Source organism: Lynx canadensis, chromosome A2 (assembly GCF_007474595.2).
Source record: "Lynx canadensis isolate LIC74 chromosome A2, mLynCan4.pri.v2, whole genome shotgun sequence".
Lineage (NCBI taxonomy): Eukaryota > Metazoa > Chordata > Mammalia > Carnivora > Felidae > Lynx > Lynx canadensis.
The window spans coordinates 155,930,394-155,953,312 of NC_044304.2; the positions used below are offsets into that span (position 1 = coordinate 155,930,394).

At 43.7% G+C, this 22,919-nt stretch overlaps 2 protein-coding genes across 6 annotated transcripts in view; one reads left to right on the plus strand and one right to left on the minus strand.

Moving 5' to 3' along the window:
• Positions 1-6,372: 6,372 nt before the first annotated feature.
• Positions 6,373-7,377, minus strand: TAS2R38 (taste 2 receptor member 38). The gene has a single exon (XM_030308605.1). The coding sequence runs from the start codon at positions 7,375-7,377 to the stop codon at positions 6,373-6,375; it is 1,005 nt and encodes a 334-aa protein (XP_030164465.1).
• Positions 7,378-15,836: 8,459 nt separating this feature from the next.
• MGAM (maltase-glucoamylase) overlaps positions 15,837-22,919 on the plus strand; it is a 94,611-nt gene continuing 87,528 nt past the window's right edge. For 3 of the 5 annotated variants that reach the window (XM_030308601.1, XM_030308600.1, XM_030308602.1), the window contains exon 1: positions 15,839-15,975. The gene's annotated coding sequence lies outside the window, so the exon portion shown is untranslated. Of the gene's footprint in view, positions 15,976-22,919 lie in introns of all 5 variants that reach the window. The other 2 variants (XM_030308604.1, XM_030308603.1) reach the window with 2 other exon arrangements.

A 22,919-nucleotide genomic window follows, 5' to 3' on the forward strand; every position in this document is an offset into this window, starting at 1 on the left:
ATTAAGGAAAGTCTCAAGATACATGTTTAGTATACAAGAATCAATTATATTTTATATACTAGCAGCAATAATTGAAAAAGGAAACTTTAAAAATTCCATACATGGTAAGATTATAAAATATTAAGTACTTAGGGATAATTTTATCAACAGATATGTAAGACCTCTATACTAAAACTTATAAAATATTTGTGAAGAGAAATTAAAGACTTAACTAAATGAAGAGATATATCATATTCATAGATTATCAGACAGTATTTTTAAGAAGTCACTCCCCCCAGATTGATATCTAGATTTAACACAATTACAATTCCAACAGGCTTTTTTTTTCATTTTTACAAATAAATTAATAGTGAAAGTTAGACCTCCTCCTGACTGATTTGGATGCCTTTTATTTCTTTGTGTTGTCTGATTGCAGAGGCTAAGACTTCCAATACTATGTTGAATAACAGTGGTGAGAGTGGACATCCCTGTCTTGTTCCTGACCTTAGGGGGAAAGCTCTCAGTTTTTCCCCATTGAGGATGATATTAGTGTTGGGTCGTTTATATATGGCTTTTATGATCTCGAGATATGCTCATTCAATCCCTACTTTCTTGAGGGTTTTTATCAAGAAAGGATGCTGTATTTTGTCAAATGCTTTCTCTGCATCTACTGAGAGGATCATATGGTTCTTGTCCTTTCTTTTATTGATGTGATGAATCACGTTAATTGTTTTGCAGATATTGAACCAGCCCTGCATCCCAGGTATAAATCCCGGTTGGTCATGGTGGATAATTTTTTTAATGTATTGTTGGATCCAGTTGGGTAATATCTTGTTGAGGAGTTTTGCATCCATGTTCATCAGGGAAATTGGTCTATATTTCTCCTTTTTAGTGGGGTGTCTGTCTGGTTTTGGAATCAAGGTAATGCTGGCTTCATGGAAAGAGTTTGGAAGTTTTCCTTCCATTTCTACTTTTTGGAACAGTTTCAAGAGAATAGGTGTTAACTCTTCCTTAAATGTTTGGTAGAATTCCCCTGGAAAGCCATCTGGCCCTGGACTCTTGTTTTTTTGGCAAATTTTGATTAATAATTTGGAGGTCAAACTTTCACTCTTCGCAGATGACATGATACTCTATGGAAAACCTAAAAGATTCCACCAAAAAACTGGTAGAATTGATTCATGAATTCAGCAAAGTTGCAGGATATAAAGTCAATGCACAGAAATCGGTTGCATTCCTATACACCAACAATGAAGCAACAGAAAGAGAAATCAAGGAATTGATCCCATTTACAGTTGCACAAAAAACCATAAAATACCTAAGAATAAATCTAACCAAAGAGGTGAAAAATCTATGCACTGAAAACTATAGAAAGCTTATGAAAGAAATTGAGGAAGACACAAAAAAAAAATGAAAAAAGATTCCATGCTCCTGGATAGGAAGAACAAATATTGTTTAAAATGTCGATACTACCCCAAAGCAATCTACATATTCAATGCAATCTCTATCAAAGTAACACCAGCATTCTTCACAGAGCTAGAACAAATAATCCTAAATTTGTATGGAACCAGAAAAGTCCCCGAATAGCCAAAGCAATCTTGAAAAAGAAAACCAAAGCAGGAGGCATCACAATCCCAGACTTCAAGCTATACTACAAAGCTGTAATCATCAAGACAGTATGGTACTGGCACAAGAACAGACAGATCAATGGAACAGAATAGAGAACCCAGAAATGGACCCACAAACGTATGGCCAACTAATCTTTGACAAAGCAGGAAAGAATATCCGATGGAATAAAGACAGTCTCTTCAGCAAGTGGTGCTGGGAAAACTGGACAGCGACATGCAGAAGAATGAACCTGGACCACTTTCTTATACCATACACAAAAATAAACTCAAAATGGATGAAAGACCTCAATATAAGACAGGAAGCCATCAAATCCTCGAGGAGAAAGCAGGCAAAAGCCTCTTTGATCTTGCCTGCAGCAGCTTCTTACTCAACACGTGTCCGGAGGCAAGGGAAACAAAAGCAAAAATGAACTACTGGGATCTCATCAAAATAAAAAGCTTCTGCACAGCGAAGAAAACAATCAGCAAAACTAAAAGCAACCGACAGAATGGGAGAAGATATTTGCAAATGACATATCAGATAAAGGGTTAGTATCCAAAATCTGTAAAGAACTTATCAAACTCAACACCCAAAAAACAAATAATCCAGTGAAGAAATGGGCAAAAGACATGAATAGACACTTCTCTAAAGAAGACATCCAGATGGCCAACCAACACATGAAAAATGTTCAACATCACTCATCATCAAGGAAATACAAATCAAAACCACAATGCGATACCACCTTACACCTGTCGTAATGGCTAACATTAACAAACTCAGGCAACAACAGATGTTGGCAAGGATGCGGAGAAAGAGGATCTCTTTTGCACTGCTGGTGGGAATGCAAGCTGGTGCAGCCACTCTGGAAAACAGTATGGAGGTTCCCTCAAAAAACTAAAAATAGAACTACCTTACAACCCAGCAATTGCACCACTAGGCATTTATCCACGGGATACAGGTGTGCTGTTTCAGAGGGACACATGCACCCCCATGTTTATAGCAGCACTATCAACAATAGCCAAAGTATGGAAAGAGCCCAAATGTTCATTGATGGATGAATGGATAAAGATGTCGTGTGTGTGTGTGTATACACACACACACACACACACACACATGCACACACACACACACACACACACACACACACACACATACAATGGAGTCTTACTCGGCAATCAAAAAGAATGAAATCTTGCCAGTTGCAACTCCATGGATGGAACTGGAGGGTATTATGCTAAGTGAAATTAATCAGTCAGAGAAAGACACAAATCATATGACTTCACTCATATGAGGACTTTAAGGGACAAAACAGATGAACATAAGGGAAGGGAAACAAAAATAATATAAAAACAGGGAGGGGGACAAAACAGAAGACTCATAAATATGGAGAACAAACTGAGGGTTATGGGAGGGGTTGTGGAGGGGGCATGGGCTAAATGGGTAAGAGGCATTAAGGAATCTACTCCTGAAATCATTGTTGCACTATATGCTAACTAATTTGGATGTAAATTGTAAAAAATAAAAATAAAATAAAAAAAAGAAAAGAAAATTTGGAAAAATCACCATATCTTGTTTTAAATTTTACTATTGATCTACAGTAATCAAGAAAGGTGAATGGAACATAATATAGAAACCAGAAAATCAGAAAGAGATCCGTGAATACACAATCATATGTTTTTCAAAATAGGCAAGTAATTCAATGAAGAGAGGGAAGTCCTCAACAAATGGTACTGGAATACCTGAATACACTTATGGAAAAAATAAAAAGTTCACCCTGCTTAACATTAGATACAAAAATTAATTCAAGATGAATTATAGTTGTAAATAGAAAAGTGAAAGCTATTAAAATTCTAGAGGAAATCATAGTTGACTATTTTTGCACATTAGAGGCAGGCATATATTTCTTATAGAGGACATAGAAAGCGCTAAGTAAGGAAGGAAAAATATGATAAATTGGATTTTTTTTAATTCAAAATTTCTGCTCATCAAAAGACACCATTAAGAAAATGAAAAGGCAAACCATAGTCTGGGTTACAAGTGTCACAATACATGTATCAGACAAAGGGCTTTTATCCAGAAAAACAACAACAAAAACTATACATGTTACACACACACACACACACACACACACACACACACATGCTACCAAACTCCCACCAATTAATAAAATAATATAAGAAAAGTCATCAACTATACTTAATGCATTTTATAAAAGATCAAACAAATCAAAATTACTTTATAATGGAAGATATACAAATGGCCCAGAAACATGAAAAAAGTGCTCCATATCATTAATTATCAGAGAAATGCAAATTAAAATCACAATGAGACATTCACTAGATTGGCCAGTTCATCCCACTAGAATGGCCAAAATTTCCAAAGACTGACTATACCAAATGCCTGTAAAAATATGGAACAACTCTCTTACATTGTTGATGGGAGCACAAAAAGCTAGAGTCACTCTGGAAAACCCCTTTGCAATTTCTTATAAAGTCAAATGTACACCGACTTAATGACAAAGTAATTCTGCTCCTAGGTATTTAAGAGAAATGAAAAGATGGATTCAAGAAAATTAAGAAAAAAAACCAACTTTATTCATAATAGCCCCAAACTGTGACCAAGACAAATGTTCATCAGTAGTGATAGATAAACAAGCTGTAACTCATGCACTATTCAGGATGAATCTCAAAAACATTATGTGGAGCAAAAGTAGCAGAAATAAAGGAATATCTTTAGGATTGATACAAGAACAGGCAAAACTAATCTATGTGAAGAAATTAGTATAGTAGTTGCCCATAGTGGATGGGGATTGACTGGAAGAGAATACTAGAACTTTCTGTTCTGATTAAATATTGATTATCTTATTTGGAGTGTTGGTTACATGTGTGTATATGTTTATCAAATTTCACATCATATTCTGTTGTACATTTAGCATCTGTGCATTTTGCTGTATGTAAATTTTACCTAAAAATGAGAAAATACCATAAACAAATAATTGAATTCTAGTTATTCATTTTGCTTTTTGGAGTCCTATAGGATAGCAATTCCAAAACCATTTTTCTCTGTCTTCTAGGCATAACTGAATGAGAAAATATATCGAGCATAAATGGAATATATTTCTCATGGTTAGAGAAGGGAGTTACAAGTATGTAAAACGGAAAACTAAAGTAGACTGTGTATTACTGGATTGGAACTGGAGGTATCTGTATGGGGGAGTGGAGGGAGAGAGAAATGGGGTGAAATATAAATAATGAGTGAATGTGGGCAACTTACAACTTTTCCATGAATTTGAAATTTTATCAAAGTATGATGTTAAAAATAAAGCCAGGGAGAGGAGTAAAATGTAATGGAGACCGGTATAAATTCTCTCTTCGAGAATTTATACTCGAAGAAGGAAAGCAAAGTAAGAAGGGATGTCCTCTACTATTGTATGATTATACTTCTTCAAGTATGGAAAATGGAATGAAAAGGCCCACAATGTAGGTCCACAAGAGGGTCTGACATTATCCAGCTCAAGAAAAAGGGCATCGAGAACAGCGGTTCTCAACATTGGCTGCACCCTGGAATCATGTGGGGAGCTTTAAAGTGATCCCTGGGTTCTACCTCTCGAGATCTGATTGAATTGGCCTGGTATGTGGCCTGAATGCTGAGATTTTAAAAAGCTACTCAGGCAATTTTAATGTGCAGCCAAGAGTGGGACCCCTGCTTTTGAGGGAAACCAAAGAAAAGAGACCAGATGAAGTTATCAACCGTTTAGCCCAGTGGAGGTGACAAAAGGTTAGTTAGTTTGGGAGAGTAAGTAGGGGGAGGAATCAGGTGCCGGAGAGGAGGAAGCAGTTCCTCGGGGGTACCCACAGCCAGTAGAGCTACAAGCCTCTGTGGGTGACCTGCCATGCCTTTGAAGCCTGTCAAGGTTTATCTGTCTTGTTTACCTTTTTCTCTCCTGAGTCTTGTAGGATCTGATTTGAGAAGCTTTCCTGGCCAGGTTCCCATGCAGACAGAGAACTCTGAATGTCCACAAACATGGCTTTTTTAGGCAGGCTGTTTTGGCAGGTTCTCATGCTTGGTGCCAGGCAAAGCGTTATGTTCAAGGGCAACTAGAGAAGAGCCAGAAGGCATACACCAGGGCTGGTGTCCAGGCCACCCACCAAGCAAATATCTACCTCTCTTCCCCTCCCCACCCTCACTATAAAGCAGGTTGAGTGTGCATTTCTGCAGCCGTGTATTTTTAGACAAAGACCCCTGTTCTCTGATTCATGTAGGAGTTTTGCGTAGTACCTCTTGAAGCTGAAGCAACGACAATTGATCTTCCACGTCTGTCTTTTCGTATCTTCTGGTTCCAAACTTCCGAACTTGTGGAGTTTGAAGAGGGTTATGTAATTGCCACGGTAGTGAATATTTTCCAATATTAAGTGAGCACCTGCTTTAAGAAATAGGTTTATCAGTCATGTCAAAAGCCAACCATGCTATCTTGGGGTTTAGATATTATTTGGGAAGAGGTGATTTCTCATAGTTTGGTTCGTACCAAACACTAATGAACTATAGTGTACAAAGCATTTACACTGAGTACCTCACCTCTCAATTTCACTCATCTTATCAAAACAAACTTGGGGAACTTGTGCCATTCTTGACTAAGCCATGGTTAGAGCTTTGATTCTTTTATTCCACTCTGGGTGAGTTCACTCATGTAAAGTTATGTTTACAGAAGAAACTGGAATAGCTTTCTGAAGGCTTCCTGAACAATCAGAGGCATATTTATGAAGAGCTCGTTTCGTCTCGTGTCTGCTTTCAACATAGGTCTGGAGTCCTGGGGTCTGCCTTGTGGTCTGCCCCTATCTTTAGGCTGTTCTGAACCCAGAGTAGAATGGTCTCCACAGCTCTCCTCAGCTTGGCATTGCCTGAGATCAGGATTGCTGCATGTATCGAGGGACAAGCTGCTAGGATCCCCACACAGATCATTACCCCGATCTTGTTGTGCCACAGCATCAGTAAAGGCACTGAAACGAGGGCAGCACAGAATGACACCACATAGAGGCAGAGAAAGGAGACAAGAGATCTGAGGGCTTTGATATGGGCTTCCAGGCTGGGGTCGCGGGAGTCTTTGGTTTTGGCCCTCATTGTCCTCATGTGCCTCCCCAGGGAGACAATCAGCACCCCAGAAGAAACCAGAAAAAATAACAACGACGGGATGGACACCAGTGTGCAGAAGATGAAGGAGTGATAGAAACTGAGTTTTGCAATTTGCAAATTGAGTTCTGTATTATTCACGAATAGCATAGTTGTGAATGTGAAGCCAGATCTACTAAAAAAGTCCCCCAAACAGATGGCGGTGCAGATACAAGAGAAAAGCATTGCACCCAGGAGCATCTGGGGGACCTTCCGGGAGACCCAGCTTGCCGCATAGTGCAGGAGGGTGTGAGAGAAACGGGCGATCTTGGAGCAGTAGAGAAGACTGAGGCAGGTGGTGAGCCAGAGCCCAACTTGGTTTGTGATCATCCAGAGCACGATGATGGTCTGGTAGCTGAGGCTCAGCGGATCTTTCATCCTCTGGAAGTATGTAAGCTGGATGGCATCCAGAAACAGCAGCCCGTGCAGGAAAAGCCGGGTGAGGCTGAGACTCAGAAGAATAAGATCACAGTTGCTCAGTGGCTGCTTCCTCACCACATCCCAAAAATTCACCAGGAAAATGAAGGCATTGGCCAGGACCCCCACTGTAAATTCCAGGATTGAAAGGAATAGAAATGCACTCTTGACTTCATAGGACACAGTTATGACAGGAGTCAGAGCCAACATGATGTCTCTTCTTACTTGGTTAATCTAAGTCTCACATACCCCCCAGCAGAGAAGGGTCAGTGTACATTACAAGCCAGGACTTCTCCTTCACAAAGCATCACGCTTTTGCCCTAGATCGATGCCCAAGAGAGTGCACAAAAAATTCGGACAGCAAACTTAGAGGGATATTGTTGCTTTAGAATATCTCTTGGATACACACAAGAGCTCATTGTAAGAGTAGAAGGAGGATGGTTCTTTCTCTTGGGTGATGCAGAAGCTTTTAATAAACCTGGGTGTGTCTGTACAGCAGCCCTCCCAGAGGGCCCTAGCATAGCATCAGGGATGCAAACAAGACAGGGTCTCGGTTTCCCAAGTCCAGTTTTGCATGCCCATCTGGACCTGCATGGTAGGAGAAGGGAGTGGGATTTGCTTATGGGTTTGAAGGGGACTGGCAGCAGGCAAATCGTATCTTCTTGATGAACTAAGGTTTGAAATGGTGCCTCTTTCCATTTGCATGCCTTCTTCTATCATCTCGGAGGAAGGGCTCTTACCATAGACTCTGTTTTTAATGTGGACGAATGCACGGTTCCTCCCCAGGCATCTGCACAGGAGTTGTGGCTACCAATGCCAAAGATTTCGTTCAAGCCTCATCCTCATTCTAAGCCCTGGGCTGGCAACAGCACCATTTCCATGAACAAGGCCAGCAGCTGCCATGAAGGGAGAGGGTCAGGGGTGATCTGGCCTGGATTATTGCAGAAGCCTTTTAACAGCTTGCACTGTCTTTGTCCCCACTCCTTTACCCCGTTTTCCACAAAGCAACGATAGTGATCCTGTTATAAATATAAGATCATGTCATTGCTCTGTCCAGGCCTTTCGGGATCTCTGATATCCCTCACCATAAAAGCAAAGTCCTTACAGTGTCCCGTGGGTCCTGCTGTATACCTGTATACCCCTGATATCTAATCAGGGCCTCTGTCCCTTCTCGGATGTTATTTGGGGTACTTGCTTCCCCTTTTGCTCCACTCCAGCCATATGGGCCTCTTTCATGGTCTGTGAACTCACCATGTACGCTGCACACTTGAACTTTCCATTGCCTGAATTGCTTTTCCTCTACTTACTCAGGTGTCTCAGATTCTTCTCAAAAGTCGCCTCATCAGAGGGACTTCCTTGATCATCTTAGAAGTGGCATTACTTAGCCACATCTTGAATGCTTGTTATCATCGTTACCCTATTCTATATTCCTGCATATACTCAGTTATTTATTGCCCTCTAAAACTACAAGCTTCATGAAGACACGTAGCAAGGACCCAGTACATATTTTTTGAATGAATGAAGTGTCCACAAATCAAGCATTTATTAGTCTTTAACATCCCTGTGGATTGTTAATCTAGTTTTAACATTCCCAGGCATTATATTCTAACATACACCTAACATACTTGGCTGTAATTTCTGACATTGTATCTTTCTCCCCTGTAAAATATTTTTTAATGTTTATTTATTTTGGAGAGACATGGAGACAGAGTGCAAGCAGGGGAGGGGCAGAGAGAGAGGGAGACACAGAATCCGAAGCAGGCTCCAGGCTCCGAGCTGTCAGCACAGAGCCTGATGCGGGGCTTGAACCCACGAAGCGCAGGATCATGACCTGGGCTGAAGTCAGATGCTTAACCAACCGACTGAGCCACCCAGGCTCCCCAATCCCCTTTTAAACGTTTCCACATATTTGGTGTGCTTGGGCCTTCTGGCATCGCTAATTGTCCTTGATCTCTAAAGGAATATGAACTTATTTTATGATTGCTTCTGCAAGCTCTGTAAAAATTCAGGCTAGTTACTCAATGAAGATTTGGAGAACTGATCACTTAGAGACTGGATGTTGTTTTATAACACTTCTGCCTGATCTGGTGCTTCTTCTTCACTCTTACAAATATAACTTTTCCAGTTCTTTTATTGTTGTCCTTCTTGCCTCATCCAGTCACTCCCCCATGTTGTGGAGTGGATGATGGGGAAAGGAAAGGAGAAGTTGAATGGTTGGTTTGCAACCTGTCATATTGTAACATTTCCTCTAAGAGGTGGACCCTTTCCACTTCTGCTCTACTGTGTACTCCCAGCCTCGTGCCTCATTGTCCCTTTTTGCTAACTTTTCACAGCCTCACTCTGGGAAGACTGCTCCTATGAGTGGGCTCACAGTTGCATAAAGCACCCTTGAGGAGGGGTGCTCTGTGCTGAAACTGTGGAACCAGGCGCCTGTGGAACCAGCCTCCCTAAGGTTGAGGACTGGCTCTGCCACTTACCCTCTGTGTGACCTTGGCAAGTGATGTAATCTTCTGTGTTTATCTCATATGAAACGGAGATGACAATCAAAATAACACCTGCCTCAGAGGGTTGAGAGGATTGCCTGAAGTGACACATACATCATGCTTGGCATCATGCTTGGCATAGGATGTTTGATCAGTAAATGTTAGTTATAGGACCACCATACTGCCTAGCAATCGCTCTTCTGAATATATCACTGAGGAAATGAAGTCGGTACCTTGAAGAGGTATCTATGCTGCCATGTCCATTGCATCATTGTTCCCAATAGCTGAGATATGGAAACAACCTAAGTGTCTGTCAGTTGACGGATGGATAAGGAAATTGTGGCATATGCATATTATGGAGTATTATCCGCCTTAAAAATGGGGATCCTACCATTTGCAACAACATGGATGAACCTGGAGAAAATTATGTTAAGTGAAAGCAAGAAAACCACTGCTTGATCTCACTTATATACCTCACTCTTATAAAAAGAGTTGAATTTATAGAAGCAGAGAGTAGATTAGTAGTTGCCAGGGGTGGAGGATGATGGGGAGATGTTGGTCAAATGATAACTTACTTTCAGGAAGTATGGAGTCTGAGGACGAGTCTCCATGTCTCCAATGTCTCCAGATAATTGGACAAAGAAATGGGTGCCAACAAACCAGAAGAGTCCTTCAATCAATGCCATTTTCCCAGAAGTTCAAACCAGCTTGAGATCCAGAATCCTTCTTGAGATCCAGAATCCAAAAGCAAGGACTATATATTATTCATGATTTAACAGCTCCCACCACGAGGGGATGACAGACCACTGTGAGGCCTGGGAGTCCTGGCTTGCTTACTGTGCCAGCTCAGCCCAGGCATTTCATATTGCAAAAACGTGGCCCCATATTCTACAGAATTGAAATTGTCGACTCTACTCACTATTTTATAGCAGGATGAGTATAAGCTCACAGTTACCCTGTGAAGACCATAATGCCACTTCCATTTTATTTTGTTTTATTTTATTTTATTTTATTTTATTTTATTTTATTTTATTTTATTTTATTTTATTTTATTTTATTATTCTATTCTATTCTATTCTATTCTATTCTATTCTATTCTATTCTATTCTATTCTATTCTATTCTATTTTTGAGGGAGAGAGAGTGCAAGTGGGGAGAGGGGCAGAGAGAGAGGGAGAGAGAATCTTAAGCAGGCTTCACACCCAGTGTGGAGCCCGACATGGGGGTTGATCTCACAATCCTGAGATCATGACCTGAGCTGAAATCAAGAATTGGACGCTTAACTGACTGAGCCACCCAGGCACCCCACTACCTCCATTTTATTGACAAACCAAGTGGAGTTTCAGGAAGGTTAAATTCACTATATCTGCCAGGATAACTAAAGTGCTAAGTGAGGAGCTGGGTCTCCAAGTCTGGATATTCTGATTTCATGTTTGGTGTTCTTTCCGCTAAGTCCAGCTACCAATTTGTAGAGCAGGGAGCAATGGCTATCCTTATTTGAGTAAAGTGCCTGGTAACATTCTTTCCAACCTGAGCCCTATTTGAATGGGCTTATTTTGGGGGATGGCTGCTGAACCCTTGTGAAGTGCCTTGTGAAGGGTAGAGGGAAAGGAAGAGGGAGGGATGAACTATCATCTCATTCTAAAGAAAGATAGGACAGTTGAGCCTGGTGGGTTCATATCTCAGGAAACCACTATTCTGGGAGGGAAGGGGGTGGGGGAAATCTCTATAGGCTCAGTTAAGATCACTGAAAGAAAACGTCCTTCTGCCCAGGAGGTTAACAGTGCTATTAGCAACGTATAAGCATAAATGAAATTCCTCAGAATTTCGAGTAGAGCTGGGCTGAGGCTGTCCTTGATTCCCTCCTATTGACTTCCTATATCGTCTTTGCTTCCATACCACCACTCTGTCCACAGCATTATTATATCACTTACCATATTTATTAAACTATGTGTTGGTTTACAATTGTGTGTCCCCAATTACACGGAGTTATTCAAAAGCAGGGATTACATATTGTTCATTCTTTGCTCCTCATGGCACATGACACATGATTTTTGCTCATCTATTTGGCCATTCGCTTTAAGCCCAGGGCAGTGATGTGATCAGTTGTGCTTTCTTATGAATATAGTATGTAGGCCTTGCTTGAATGTAGATGAATTCACTGAAGGAATTCAAACATGTTTCCTGCACTGAAGATTAAAGGCTGAAAGTCTCTCACAACCTGGTGTGGAGCCATTCAGGAGAGCACTCATCCTAAGGGAAGAAAAAATCAGGCGGTGGAACTTGACCCGGTGACAACTGGAGCCACCAGAGTGCAGGCAGGGTTCTGAGCAGCATGGTGTTTGTCATTAGACCTTGTTCCGCATCTGGTCTTATGCACTTCTGTCTATCCAAAGGGTGTATCAAGCAGTTTCTTTTAGCCGCAAGAAGTCAAGATTCATTCCGGTGATCTCCAGTGATGTGAGTGTCCTATGAGTTATACCAGGCCAGGGAGATCGGCATCGGCAGAGAACTTGTTGGGAATGCAAATCTTTGGGCCTTACTTAGAACCACCGAACCCAACTCTCGAAGGCAGAACCCAGAAATCTGTGATTTAACTAGATGTTCACCTGATCCTGATGCACACTCTCATTTGAGAACCCCTGGGATAAAAGGGCAGAAGGGATTTCCCAGAACACCAGCAGTCGCCACACCTCAGAGTCTGGAACATGGCTCAGGCACTGGAACTCTATTCAGAACCCATGTTGTCTTAGCACCAAGAATTGCCACTGTCTTGACTGCTCCACCATAGATGAGATTCAGACTGTTGTTAGAAATTGAAGACAGGTGCTGACGCTTGTAGATGGCACATAGCTAAGAAAGAACCCCAGGAATTCCCAAACCCAGCTCTGCCAGTCACTCCTATTCCATGAGAACAGCAGTGAAATGGGATGGAGGGTGTGTATTATCTTATTAAAAGCTAGACCAGCACCCGAAGGCTCCCAAGGCAGAGCTGTGTGGTGCAGGTTGGACTGGAGCACAGAGTTGACTTAGGCAGGGTCCACATACTCAATTTGCCACCGTGTGCATGGTAGATATTGCTGATTACCTACGCTTTTCATCACCAGCAGGACCCCTGTGTTACGGGGTATGTCAATATTCCTAACTAAAAGTAAATGACACTTCCCCCCTTTCTTGTAGATAGGAGTGGCATTTGGGACTCATGAAGAAGTGATTGGGTGGGATATTTTAGAAAACTTCTGTTGCCTTTTCTCCTTTCTGTGCCAGCATTTGAATGTTACGGTCAGAGTTCCAACAATGAGGGAAAAGCCAAGAGAATCGCAAAGCTGTCACCCTGAATTTTTTGAGTACTTGGAACCACACCAGCAACTACTCTGCTCCAGGCTTCTCATTCTGTGAGAAAGGTAGTCTCTTTATGGTTTTAAGTCATAGTGGTTGAGACAACTTTCCTGGAAGATGAGTGCCACGATTAGCCAATAAGCTGCCTGCAGGAAGGGCCCTGGGAATCTCTTTGCCCATCTAGGCACGGAAGGGAGGGAAGGTCACCCTGCCTCTGTCTGGGTGCCCTAGTCATGAAGAGGCAGAAAACAGGAAGTTCAAGAGAGGAAGCAAAAGGAAGGATGTCTGTACTTCCTGCATTTTAAAACCTACTTTGTCTGCTCATAGTTGTCAAGAGGATGTGGGCAGAGTGGCACTGGTGTGGGGAGAGAAGGTTCAAGATGGTCTCACTATAGCTCTTATTTCTGAATCTCTGTCTTTACATTTTGCTCCTGCTACTAATTGATTCTGCTGCAAATCCTCTCTCTGCCTCATACTCAGAAAGGGAATCTAAGTTGTCTTGTGATCACAAAGCAAGCCACTTCACAAGAGGCCGGTTGAAATAAGGATTAGCTGTCTTTGGGTTATGTGCTCATGCTCGGAAGCTGGTACCGCCATGGGGTCTGGTGATTCAGGACATATATAAGATGACTTTCCTCAGCAGGGACCTGGGGAAGGCACTCCTTTAGAGGGGTCTCTGGGCCCGTCTTCAACTTCACTTTTGCCCACTAAAATGAATTAAGGAAGAGGGGGTTTTAAGTAAAAGCTGATAGAGCTGTAGGGCATTAAATGAGAATGAGCCCAGTTCTGTTGCTCTGTAACACAACAAAGTAGGAGAATATTGTTCGGCACTGGCACCTAGCAGAGATGGGGGACGTTGTGGGCATGTTGCTTCCTGGAGAGCAGAGCAGAGAGGGAAGCATGTGGAGATAGAGGCTGAGCCAGAGAGAGGGCAGCAGTGACAGAGAGAGCCTGTGCACGGCTCTAAGACATTGTCAGTGCCTTTAAGACATTTCCTGTGGCTTTCTTTTCACCCGTTTTCCCTTGGGGCGAGGGCCAAGGGGGAGGCATACTTACTAGGATCTCATCACAGGGGGACATTTCTGTAGACCTGAATATTTTGTGTCAAAAAATATCATGCAAATTTGCATGCTATTACTTTATCCTGTCACTTTTTTCATAATTCAAAATACTGATCCGAATTATTTACTCTTCTCCAGTGCTCCTGGACTAAAATGGAATGTCCGAGAAAAGCATGTTATGTACCTCTCAGCACATCACCACGTCAGCCTAGGTTGCATGTGTCCCGATCTAAAAATACAGTTCTATGGGGATGCCAAACAATTCAGAGACTTTGTGGAGATTTCAAGGTGATTATTACAAGTGGTTGTAAAAGCCAGAACCACACGGATAGTAGCAGGGTATGTTTTGACCGGAGTGGGTCGGGATTTTTGGTGCAGATATTTATACGGAACAAAGGGAGAAAGTAAGAGCCTGTCACAGCAGGCCCAACGCAGGCTGTGTGGTTGCCAGGCAAGGAAACGCCCAGAAACCGTCTGGAAGAAAGGTCGACGACGACGGTGGTGGTGGTGGTTGGTAGTAGAAGAGGTGATGGTGGTAAGAGCAGAGCTGACATTTTGGCGAAGATGCAGGAGCATCAGGTGAGATTCAGTTGTACCTTGGCTTTCACAGAAATAGGAAAAATTGTGGCACTGAGTCTCTGCCGTTCCTTCTTTGGATTTGAGTGGTCTCTCATTTCTGCCACTTTCTACATGTTATTCCATCCCCTTCTGGGTAAACAAGTGTTTTCAGTGAAGCTTTCGTTTCTCTCTTGATAACATGACACGGCCCCACCGACTTAGTGCCCAGTGCAACATGATTCAGACTCTGTGTCTAAAACCCTAATTTCGGAGAGAGGGATTCCACTGGACCAGGTTGGGTCAGCTGTCCAGTGCTGTGACCGGGGGGTCGGGGTGATGCTGGGTTCCCTTGCCGGTGTGGGCAGATGTTCTCTGGGCCTGGGGCAGGGGAGCCGTGGTGGAGACCATGGGAATCTCTAGTACAATATTTGGGCTTAAGGAGAAGTGGCCATCTCTAAGGTATGGATGGTAGAATTTGATAACTGATAGGATCCGAGATGTTCCCCTTTGGGAGATGTGGTCGAGAATAAACTTGGAACTGGTTGAATGAATGAATACACATTTAGTCTGAAAAAGAAATTTCTGTATTTGCTGAAGTATTTACCGACTTCAGAGCCTGTGAACGTCAGACTCCTGTATTGTTTATTTATTATTTTATTTATTTTATTTTATATTATTTTTGAGAGAGAAAGAGATAGATGGGGAGGGGCAGAGACAGAGGGAGACAGAGAATCCGAAGCAGGCTCCAGGCTGTGAGCTGTCAGCACAGAGCCCGATACGGGGCTCGAACTCACGAACTGTGAGATCACGACCTGAGCCAAAGTCAGACACTTAACCGACTGAGCCACCCAGGTGCCCCTGGACTCCTGTATTGAAATGAAATTACTGCAAGTTTGACTGTGCCATTCTTTGAGTGACCTTTACCGAGTCATTTTTCTTCGTGTCTCTCTCCTCATTTTTTCCATGGGGATTAAAATACCTGCCCTATCACATGGGCTTGTTGTGATGAAAGAAATAATGCAGTTTAAAGTGCCCTGAGAACTACTCGGTGTGACGTAAATCGACGCTTTACGACTCACACGTGAATAATAGGTCACATATTATTCCTAACAACGCCCTCCTTGGACCCACACCTGCGTGCACACGTGTGTCAAACTGCTGACTAATAGGTATTTCCCAAGGGAAGGAAATGCCGTAATGCTCAGCACTGGTCACTTGTACCGCCCCCACCTTTCCTCTGAACACTTCTGAGCAGAGAAATCACTCCTACTCCAACCAGGAGTTTTCCCACCCCCCGGGTAGCCTCTGCTGTGAAGAGCTTATACTTGGAACAAAAGAAGGAAGACCAAGGACAATACAACAAAAGAGGTACAACTTAAAGCTTGCGGGCTGTAGTGACCGTGAGAGACGACTTGTGACAGGAAGGGTGTGGATGGCATGTGCTTGTGAGTGTGAGTGCCCTAGTGTGTGCGTGTGTGTGCGTGTGTGTGCAGGGGGGGCAGTGGTCCTGTAGAACAAAGTTCTGGGCTAGGCCTGGCTTTCCTCCACCCTCCTGGGCCCTGGGAATGTGTGGGAGCCAGTGGACCATGGAGGGAAGAGCCCACCTCTTCCAGCCCCACCCTCCTGTGGGGTTCTTCCTGGCGGCTGGTGGGCTGGAGGAAGAGGATTTTGTTTCTTGTTTTTTTAAGGGGGGGAGGGGCACAGAGAGAGGGCGGGGAGTGTGTGTGTGTGTGAGAGAGAGAGAGAGAGGGAGAGAGGGAGAATCCTAAGTAGGTTCCACGCTCAGCCAGGAGCCCAATGCAGGGGATCCCATGACCCCGGGATCATGATCTGAGCCGAAATCAAGAGTCCAAAGCTCAACTGACAGGCCACCCAGGTGCCCTGAGGAGGAAGAATTCTAAACAGAATTGAAGCTAATGCCACTGCGTGTTGGATTTTCTTTGACTTTATTTTCAGAAAAGATCAGTTAGGGAGAGACTGGAAAACTGACACTGGATGTCAGGTGCTGACTATCTCAGCTTAGGCTCAAAATAATACCATGTCATGCATATTGTCCCCTCTAATCTACAGAGAATTAGTTAACTAGGCTTCAGAGGATTTAAATGAGTATAGCAAGTAAGTAGAGACTCTGATAGCCAAGCCCAGGCTAGTTTGATTCCAAACACTATGCTCTTTCCAGGACACCAGATGGGGGGAACCACTAAACCACCATCTGAAGATTTCACATGGAAACACTCCCCAAGAGATGACTTATCTCTAGTCAAACACTGCATGCAACTGTTTCAGATTAACGAGCTGTCAGGGATATCTTACCCACCCAGTTTATTGCTGGCAAAATACAAGCGGATGCATATCTTGTTTTCTATGGGATTTTCTTCCAGGAAGGGAGAATCTGATAACGCGTTCAGTGCTAGGAAGTTGGAGACACACACTACCGGTGCTCAGCTGTCTCTTCTTAGCTCCATCCCTACCAGGGGCTGGCTCTGATGGAGCCTTTGAGGGAACTCAGCCAGTAGGGGCTTGATGAGCGGCTAGCACTCTTCAGAGCTCTTAGGGGTATGCACATCTATAAAATAGATCCGTATACTTTTTTTTTTTAAAGGAGGCATTTTCTTTAATGTTTATGTATTTTTGAGAGATTGAGAGAGACAGAGCATGAGCATCAGAGGGGCAGAGAGAGAAGGAGACACAGAATGCGAAGCAGGCTCCAGGCTCTGAGCTGTCAGTACAAAGCCCAATGCGGGGCTCGAACTCACAAACCACGAGATCATGACCTGAGCCGAAGTCGGATGCTTAACCGACTGAGCCACCCAGGCGCCCCACGGATCCATATGCTCTTGAACGTACTGTTACTTGAGTAGTTCAGAAAAGGGGAAACATACGTCAACATGAATTGAGTGTTTAGAGAAATTTCGTGGGAAGTGAGTTTAAACTTGGCTTTGCAATAAGAGCAGAGTTTACAGGAAAGGGCAGGAAAACAGGGGACAAGGATATTTCAGGTTGTACCACATATGCAGAAAGAGCCGTGAGCCAGGCTGATTGGTGAATGCTGAAAAAAATATCGGAATGGTAGAATCGAGAATGAACAAGTGACCTTAAGGAGAAAGAGGCGTTTGCAATCTATCCTGGGGAACAGACTCTGACTATTTTAGGGTTTAGGAGAGAAGCCAGAAGCAAGTGTCGTTTCGGGAAGGTCAGCACGGGGAGAGACAGGTGTTCTCATCAGTACCGGCCAGGTGGTTGACCGCTCTCCTGATCTTTAGATCTCTGGGCGGTAGAGTTGCCCATTTCTGTGTCACGCCAATGGACAGGCAGCTTGTGCAGCTTCCAGAGTTCACTGCTGATGCAAACTTGTCTGTTTGGAGGTGTGGGGGGACTAAATATTCTGACCAAAGATTTAAAGGGACAGATACTTCAGCATTTTGAGGCCTGGGCAGAGAGCTCAGAAATCTATCTCATGCTCTGACCGCTCTGGGCAGTTTCCTATCTGTGATGGTTCCCTGTGGCTCAAGGCTAGAATCTCCACAGTGCGACTCCAATGTGTTTTGCCAGTAGTGTCCCTGACTTTCCCGCAACCGTCTTCACTGGCCGTATCTTTTTGCTGCGGTTTCTAAAACAAGTCCTGTTCCTCCTAACCTCTGAGCCTTGCGTATGCCGATCCCTCGGCTCAAAATGTCTTTCCTTCTTCCCTGCGCGCTCCCATCTGTCCATGCCTCTGCTTTCTTTCTCGTCTCTCCCAATGGTGTACGTAGTCACTGCTGTCTTGTCTTTTGTACAGTAGCCACTTGACTTCTTACATTCTCCTGGCCATGAGGTTATGGGAACACTGCTCACATTCACGTGCTAGTGCGGGTTGGAGCGGACCGCCTGGGTTTGCATTGCGGATTCACCTCTTGCTGGTTACATAAGTTAGGGCAAGTTGCTCTCTGTGTGTCTCAGGTTTCTGGTCTGTGAAACTGGGATGGCGGTTGCTCCTTCAGAGGGTAGTGAAGAGGAGGAAATAAAAACCATGCATGTGAACCCTTTAACATAATGCGTAGGATCCAGGAAGCACGCGTGTTGCTGCTATTCTGATAGTGTCTTGTTTATAGCACACATACACCTATCTGTCGAATTGACCTGTGTTTTGGAAGTGGTCGGTGTTGTGTTTTCAGGGGGTGGAAGCAAGGACAGGAGGTGATGAAAGTCTAAATAAGGGTTCTGTCTAGGGAATGGGGAGAAGGAGGTTTTGGCATCACGTTATGGTCCCTGTATCTGCACGGCCTCCATGGCTCCTGAATAGACGTGTTTTCCTGACATCCTCAGGCCAGGTAAGGCTGTGTCGCTAGGGCAGCAAACGCCTCTATGCACCATGGTCCTCATACCTCAGCCTGGCCTGAATCATCTCTTTTGTTTTCATCCAGGGGCTAAACTTTTATTTTTGATTTTTATAGTTTATTTATTTTGAGGGAGAGAGGGTGTGTGCACACACACATGCACATGAGTGGGGGAGGGACAGAGAGAGGGAGAGAGAGAATCCAAGGGAGGCTCTGCACTGTCAGCGCAGAGCCTGATGTGGGGCTCACGCTCATGGCCTATGAGGTCAAGACCTGAGCTGAAGTCGGACACTTAACCTGTTGAGCAACCCAGGTGCCCCGGGGCTAAACTTTTAAACTGTTGCAGTCAGGCAACAACATAGATGTTAGTATGTAATACAGGGCCTTGTGCCAAGTAGGTGCTTGATGAGTTTTCTTTTCTAAACATCAATGAGTACCTACGGCATTCAGAAACCTGATTTGGGAGCAAAGGAGGTATTGGCATAGTTGAAGGCTGCCTTGGGTTGGGAGTGCAGGGTCTGGGCTCCAGTCATGGCTGTGAAGATGCAAAATAATCTTAATAAATGTGACTGGCTTAGTGAGTAGCTATTAGGTAACACCGAGTCTTCTACTTGTATTATAGCATTTGTCTCTCTATCTCCTTCTAATGTGACTGAATAGGATCGTTTCCGGCTTCCTGTAGGTTGAGGACATTGAGGCCTGTGCGGCTGTGCGTCCGCAGCCAGTATGCAGACCTGGGCTTGGAATTCAGGTTTGCCCGATGTCGTATCTGGACCTTCTGTCACTACGCTTATGCAAACCTCACAAAGTTCCTGGGCCCCAGGTTCTTCATCTGTATAATGCGGGGACGGTAGCCCCAGATGCCCCAGCCCACCTGGTCCCTAACGCTGAGCAGACAAGCATTCGGATGGCACTTCAGGCCCTTGCTGCTGCGGGGCCGTTGTGAATCTCGGCCACATAATGTAGACAGAAGGCCTTGGTGCCCCGCAGGCCTCCTTGCTCCTTAGTTTCCCTTCCCTTCCTCTTTTAGCTCTAAATTCTCTGACTCGGTGATGCCAAAGGAATATGGTAGGTGTGTGTTTCCCAAAATCTGGTCTTCAGGCTTCGTTGGCTCCTGACATTTCACTGGTGGTCAGTGATGAAAAAAATAAGGACAAGTAAGTAAACTGTTCAAAAAGATAAATTGATTCCATTTTAGTAGTCTATGTCCCCTATAAAATGGCAATGATAATAAATCATGACTTTAGCTTTTCCAGGTGATAGGCACAATTTATAGATTTAGGTCTAATGGCCCAAATTTTCCTGAATTTTCACTGGTCCATAAAAGCAATTAACTGTCTAGGAATCTAGGAATAACAGTTGGGTGGGGTTTTTTACACTCTCTATGCTGAAGAGAATTTTTTTTTTTATTTCCACCATGTCACAGACTGAGATTTTTGTAAACTTAAGATACAAATGAATTACAAGAGAAAGGAAATGAAAAACCAGGCATACATAAATACCCACTCCATTTTTTAATTATTAGGGTCAAAGAACATAAAATTATTCTGTCATATTGCAGCAAAGCCTTCTAATTTTAGTACTTATTTCCTTGGGGACTGGCAAAAACAGGCTTATGGGTCATACTTGGAGGGGCACATTTGAGGGGGGATCTGCCAGGAAATTTTAGAGCAGCGCTCTGAAATCCTGGGATTCGTGGATATAATTCAGATATAATTCATGGATGTAATTCAGAAAGCAAGTGAACTTAGAAGGGGCAATATTTATGTATTTTTTCTTTGCTAAAATCCAGCTAAAATTTGTCTTTTAAGTATAAAGTGAGGTCACAAACATGAGTAGTGTTAGAGGTACCTAAGAATTTGGTTCCAAGAGAAGCTGTAGTTACTTTTGTATCATATTTTGAAGATAATCTCAAGATACTATTTATACTTATCACTGTTAGTCCTCTTACTAGATTTGTTAGCTAATATATCATTAAAGAAACACATGCATTGTTATATTGCAATTAAAAAAATACTCGGGGTGCCTGGCTGGCTCAGTCTGTTGAGTGTCTGACTTCATCTCAGGTCATGATCTCATGGTTTGTGAGTTCGAGCCCCGCATCGGGCTCTGTGCTGACAGCCTGGAGCCTGCTTCAGATTCTGTGTCTCCCTCTCTCTCTCTGCCCTTCCCCTGCTCTCTCTCTCTCTCTCTGTGTGTCTCTCAAAAATAAACATTAAAAATTAAAAAAAAAACTTTAGTAACTAATTCAGTCAAATCTGTTTTCTTTGTATTCTTATGTATTTTGTCTCATGCTTTTGAAAATATAATTTTAGGGACGACTGAGTGCCTTAATCGGTTAAGCATCCAACTCGATTTCAGCTCAAGTCATGATCCTGGGGTCGTGGGATTGAGCCTCGAGTCAGGCTCTGCACTGACAGCGTGGAGCCTGCTTGGGATCCTTTCTCTCCCTCTCTCTCTTCCCCTCCCCCCTTCAAAATACATAAATAAACATTTTAAAAAAATAAAAAAATAAGAATGTAATTTTAAGAGAGGTTCCCGGAGGCACCAGACTGCCAAAGGATGTCCATAGCATAAAAATGCTTGCGGACAACTCTTCTGGAGACCAGAGAAGACTATTCTAAAAACATTTTCAAAATTATTTCCTTCAAATCACAGATCAGAAGGTTGTGTTAGTAAATGTCAATGGGACACTGAGATGGTTTCTGTTTTGCTTTTTATCATCTACTGGTTGCGTCGGTCTGTGTTCCCTCGCGAGGCGCCTGAACGTGCTCACCTCTGAATGTACATTCGGCACCTGGAGGGGTCAGAGAGGGTCAGGGCGATCACGTCTTCCTCCAGGTTCTTAGGGATGTTCTCGGAGGAAGACCATGATTACTAATTAACTAGCAAATCTGATCTTGAGAATGAAAGCTGGGCACTCATCTGCATTTGAAACCCATTGGCAGGGACACAGTAACCGCTCAGCAGGGCTGTGACTGCACTCTGTGGACTGTGCTCCCTGTTTCTCTTACTAGGCCGTCCCTCGGAAGAGTGGCGACAGTGGTAGGAAGTGATGAGGTATGTTTGTGAACGGTGTGTTTATTTATGGCTCTGGATGTGTGTGTGCAAGTGTGTGTGGACTGGTGCTGATCTCCTTTAGTCAGACCGTCCTTGCCACTGATGAAACACAGAACTACACAGCAAACATAATTACACAAACACACACTGAAAACAAGGTTCAACTCATTTAATTTTTTTTCTTGCTCTGTGTGTGTGTGTGTGTGTGTGTGTGTGTGTTTGCGTGCACGTGTGTGCCTTCTTCTGGACCAAGGCTGGGTCTACAAGCCCTACTGTAGCTAAGCCTTTGTGCATATGTGTGTTGTGTGTGTGCATTTAGGGGAGGTAGCTGTTCTTCCTGATTCAGGAGGTGAGGTGGGGGAAGGGAGGCAGAGGGGTTAGAATAGAGTCCGTCAGGACATTCCTTCTGGAAGGATGCTGAGTTGTGGTTGAGCGGTGGTAATTAGAGAGTCCATTGTGGTCAGGAAATTGAGAAATCTATTGCTACCTCCATGAGTTGGGTGCCTCAGTGATGGAATAAAGAATTATTCTAGGGAAGAGTCCAGGTAGTGTGTGAGTTACAGGGGCGTGGGCAGGTGTTGGTGTGCGGGGGGCTGTGGGGAGTGTCAGAGACTTCCTGTGGAGTCAGAGAGGAGGGCACGGAGGGGAAGACACAGGGTCTGCACTGGCAGCCTTGTGTGAAACAGAACAAAGTGCTGAGGGAAGGGGAAGGCGGCAACTTGTTGCTGATGGTCTCTCTCTGGTAAAGCCTGAAGAAAGCTGGGTCCTCACTGGTGCTAGACCCATGTGGGCATTTCCTGGTTACTGAGGTGGGAAGGAAGAGTTTCTGTTGGGGAAAGAGAAGGAGGCCAAGATCAGTTGCATGGGCTCACTAGAAAAGGCTACCAGTGGTCCCTGATATGGGGTCCGGACCGTGGCCTTCATGTGCCAAAGGGA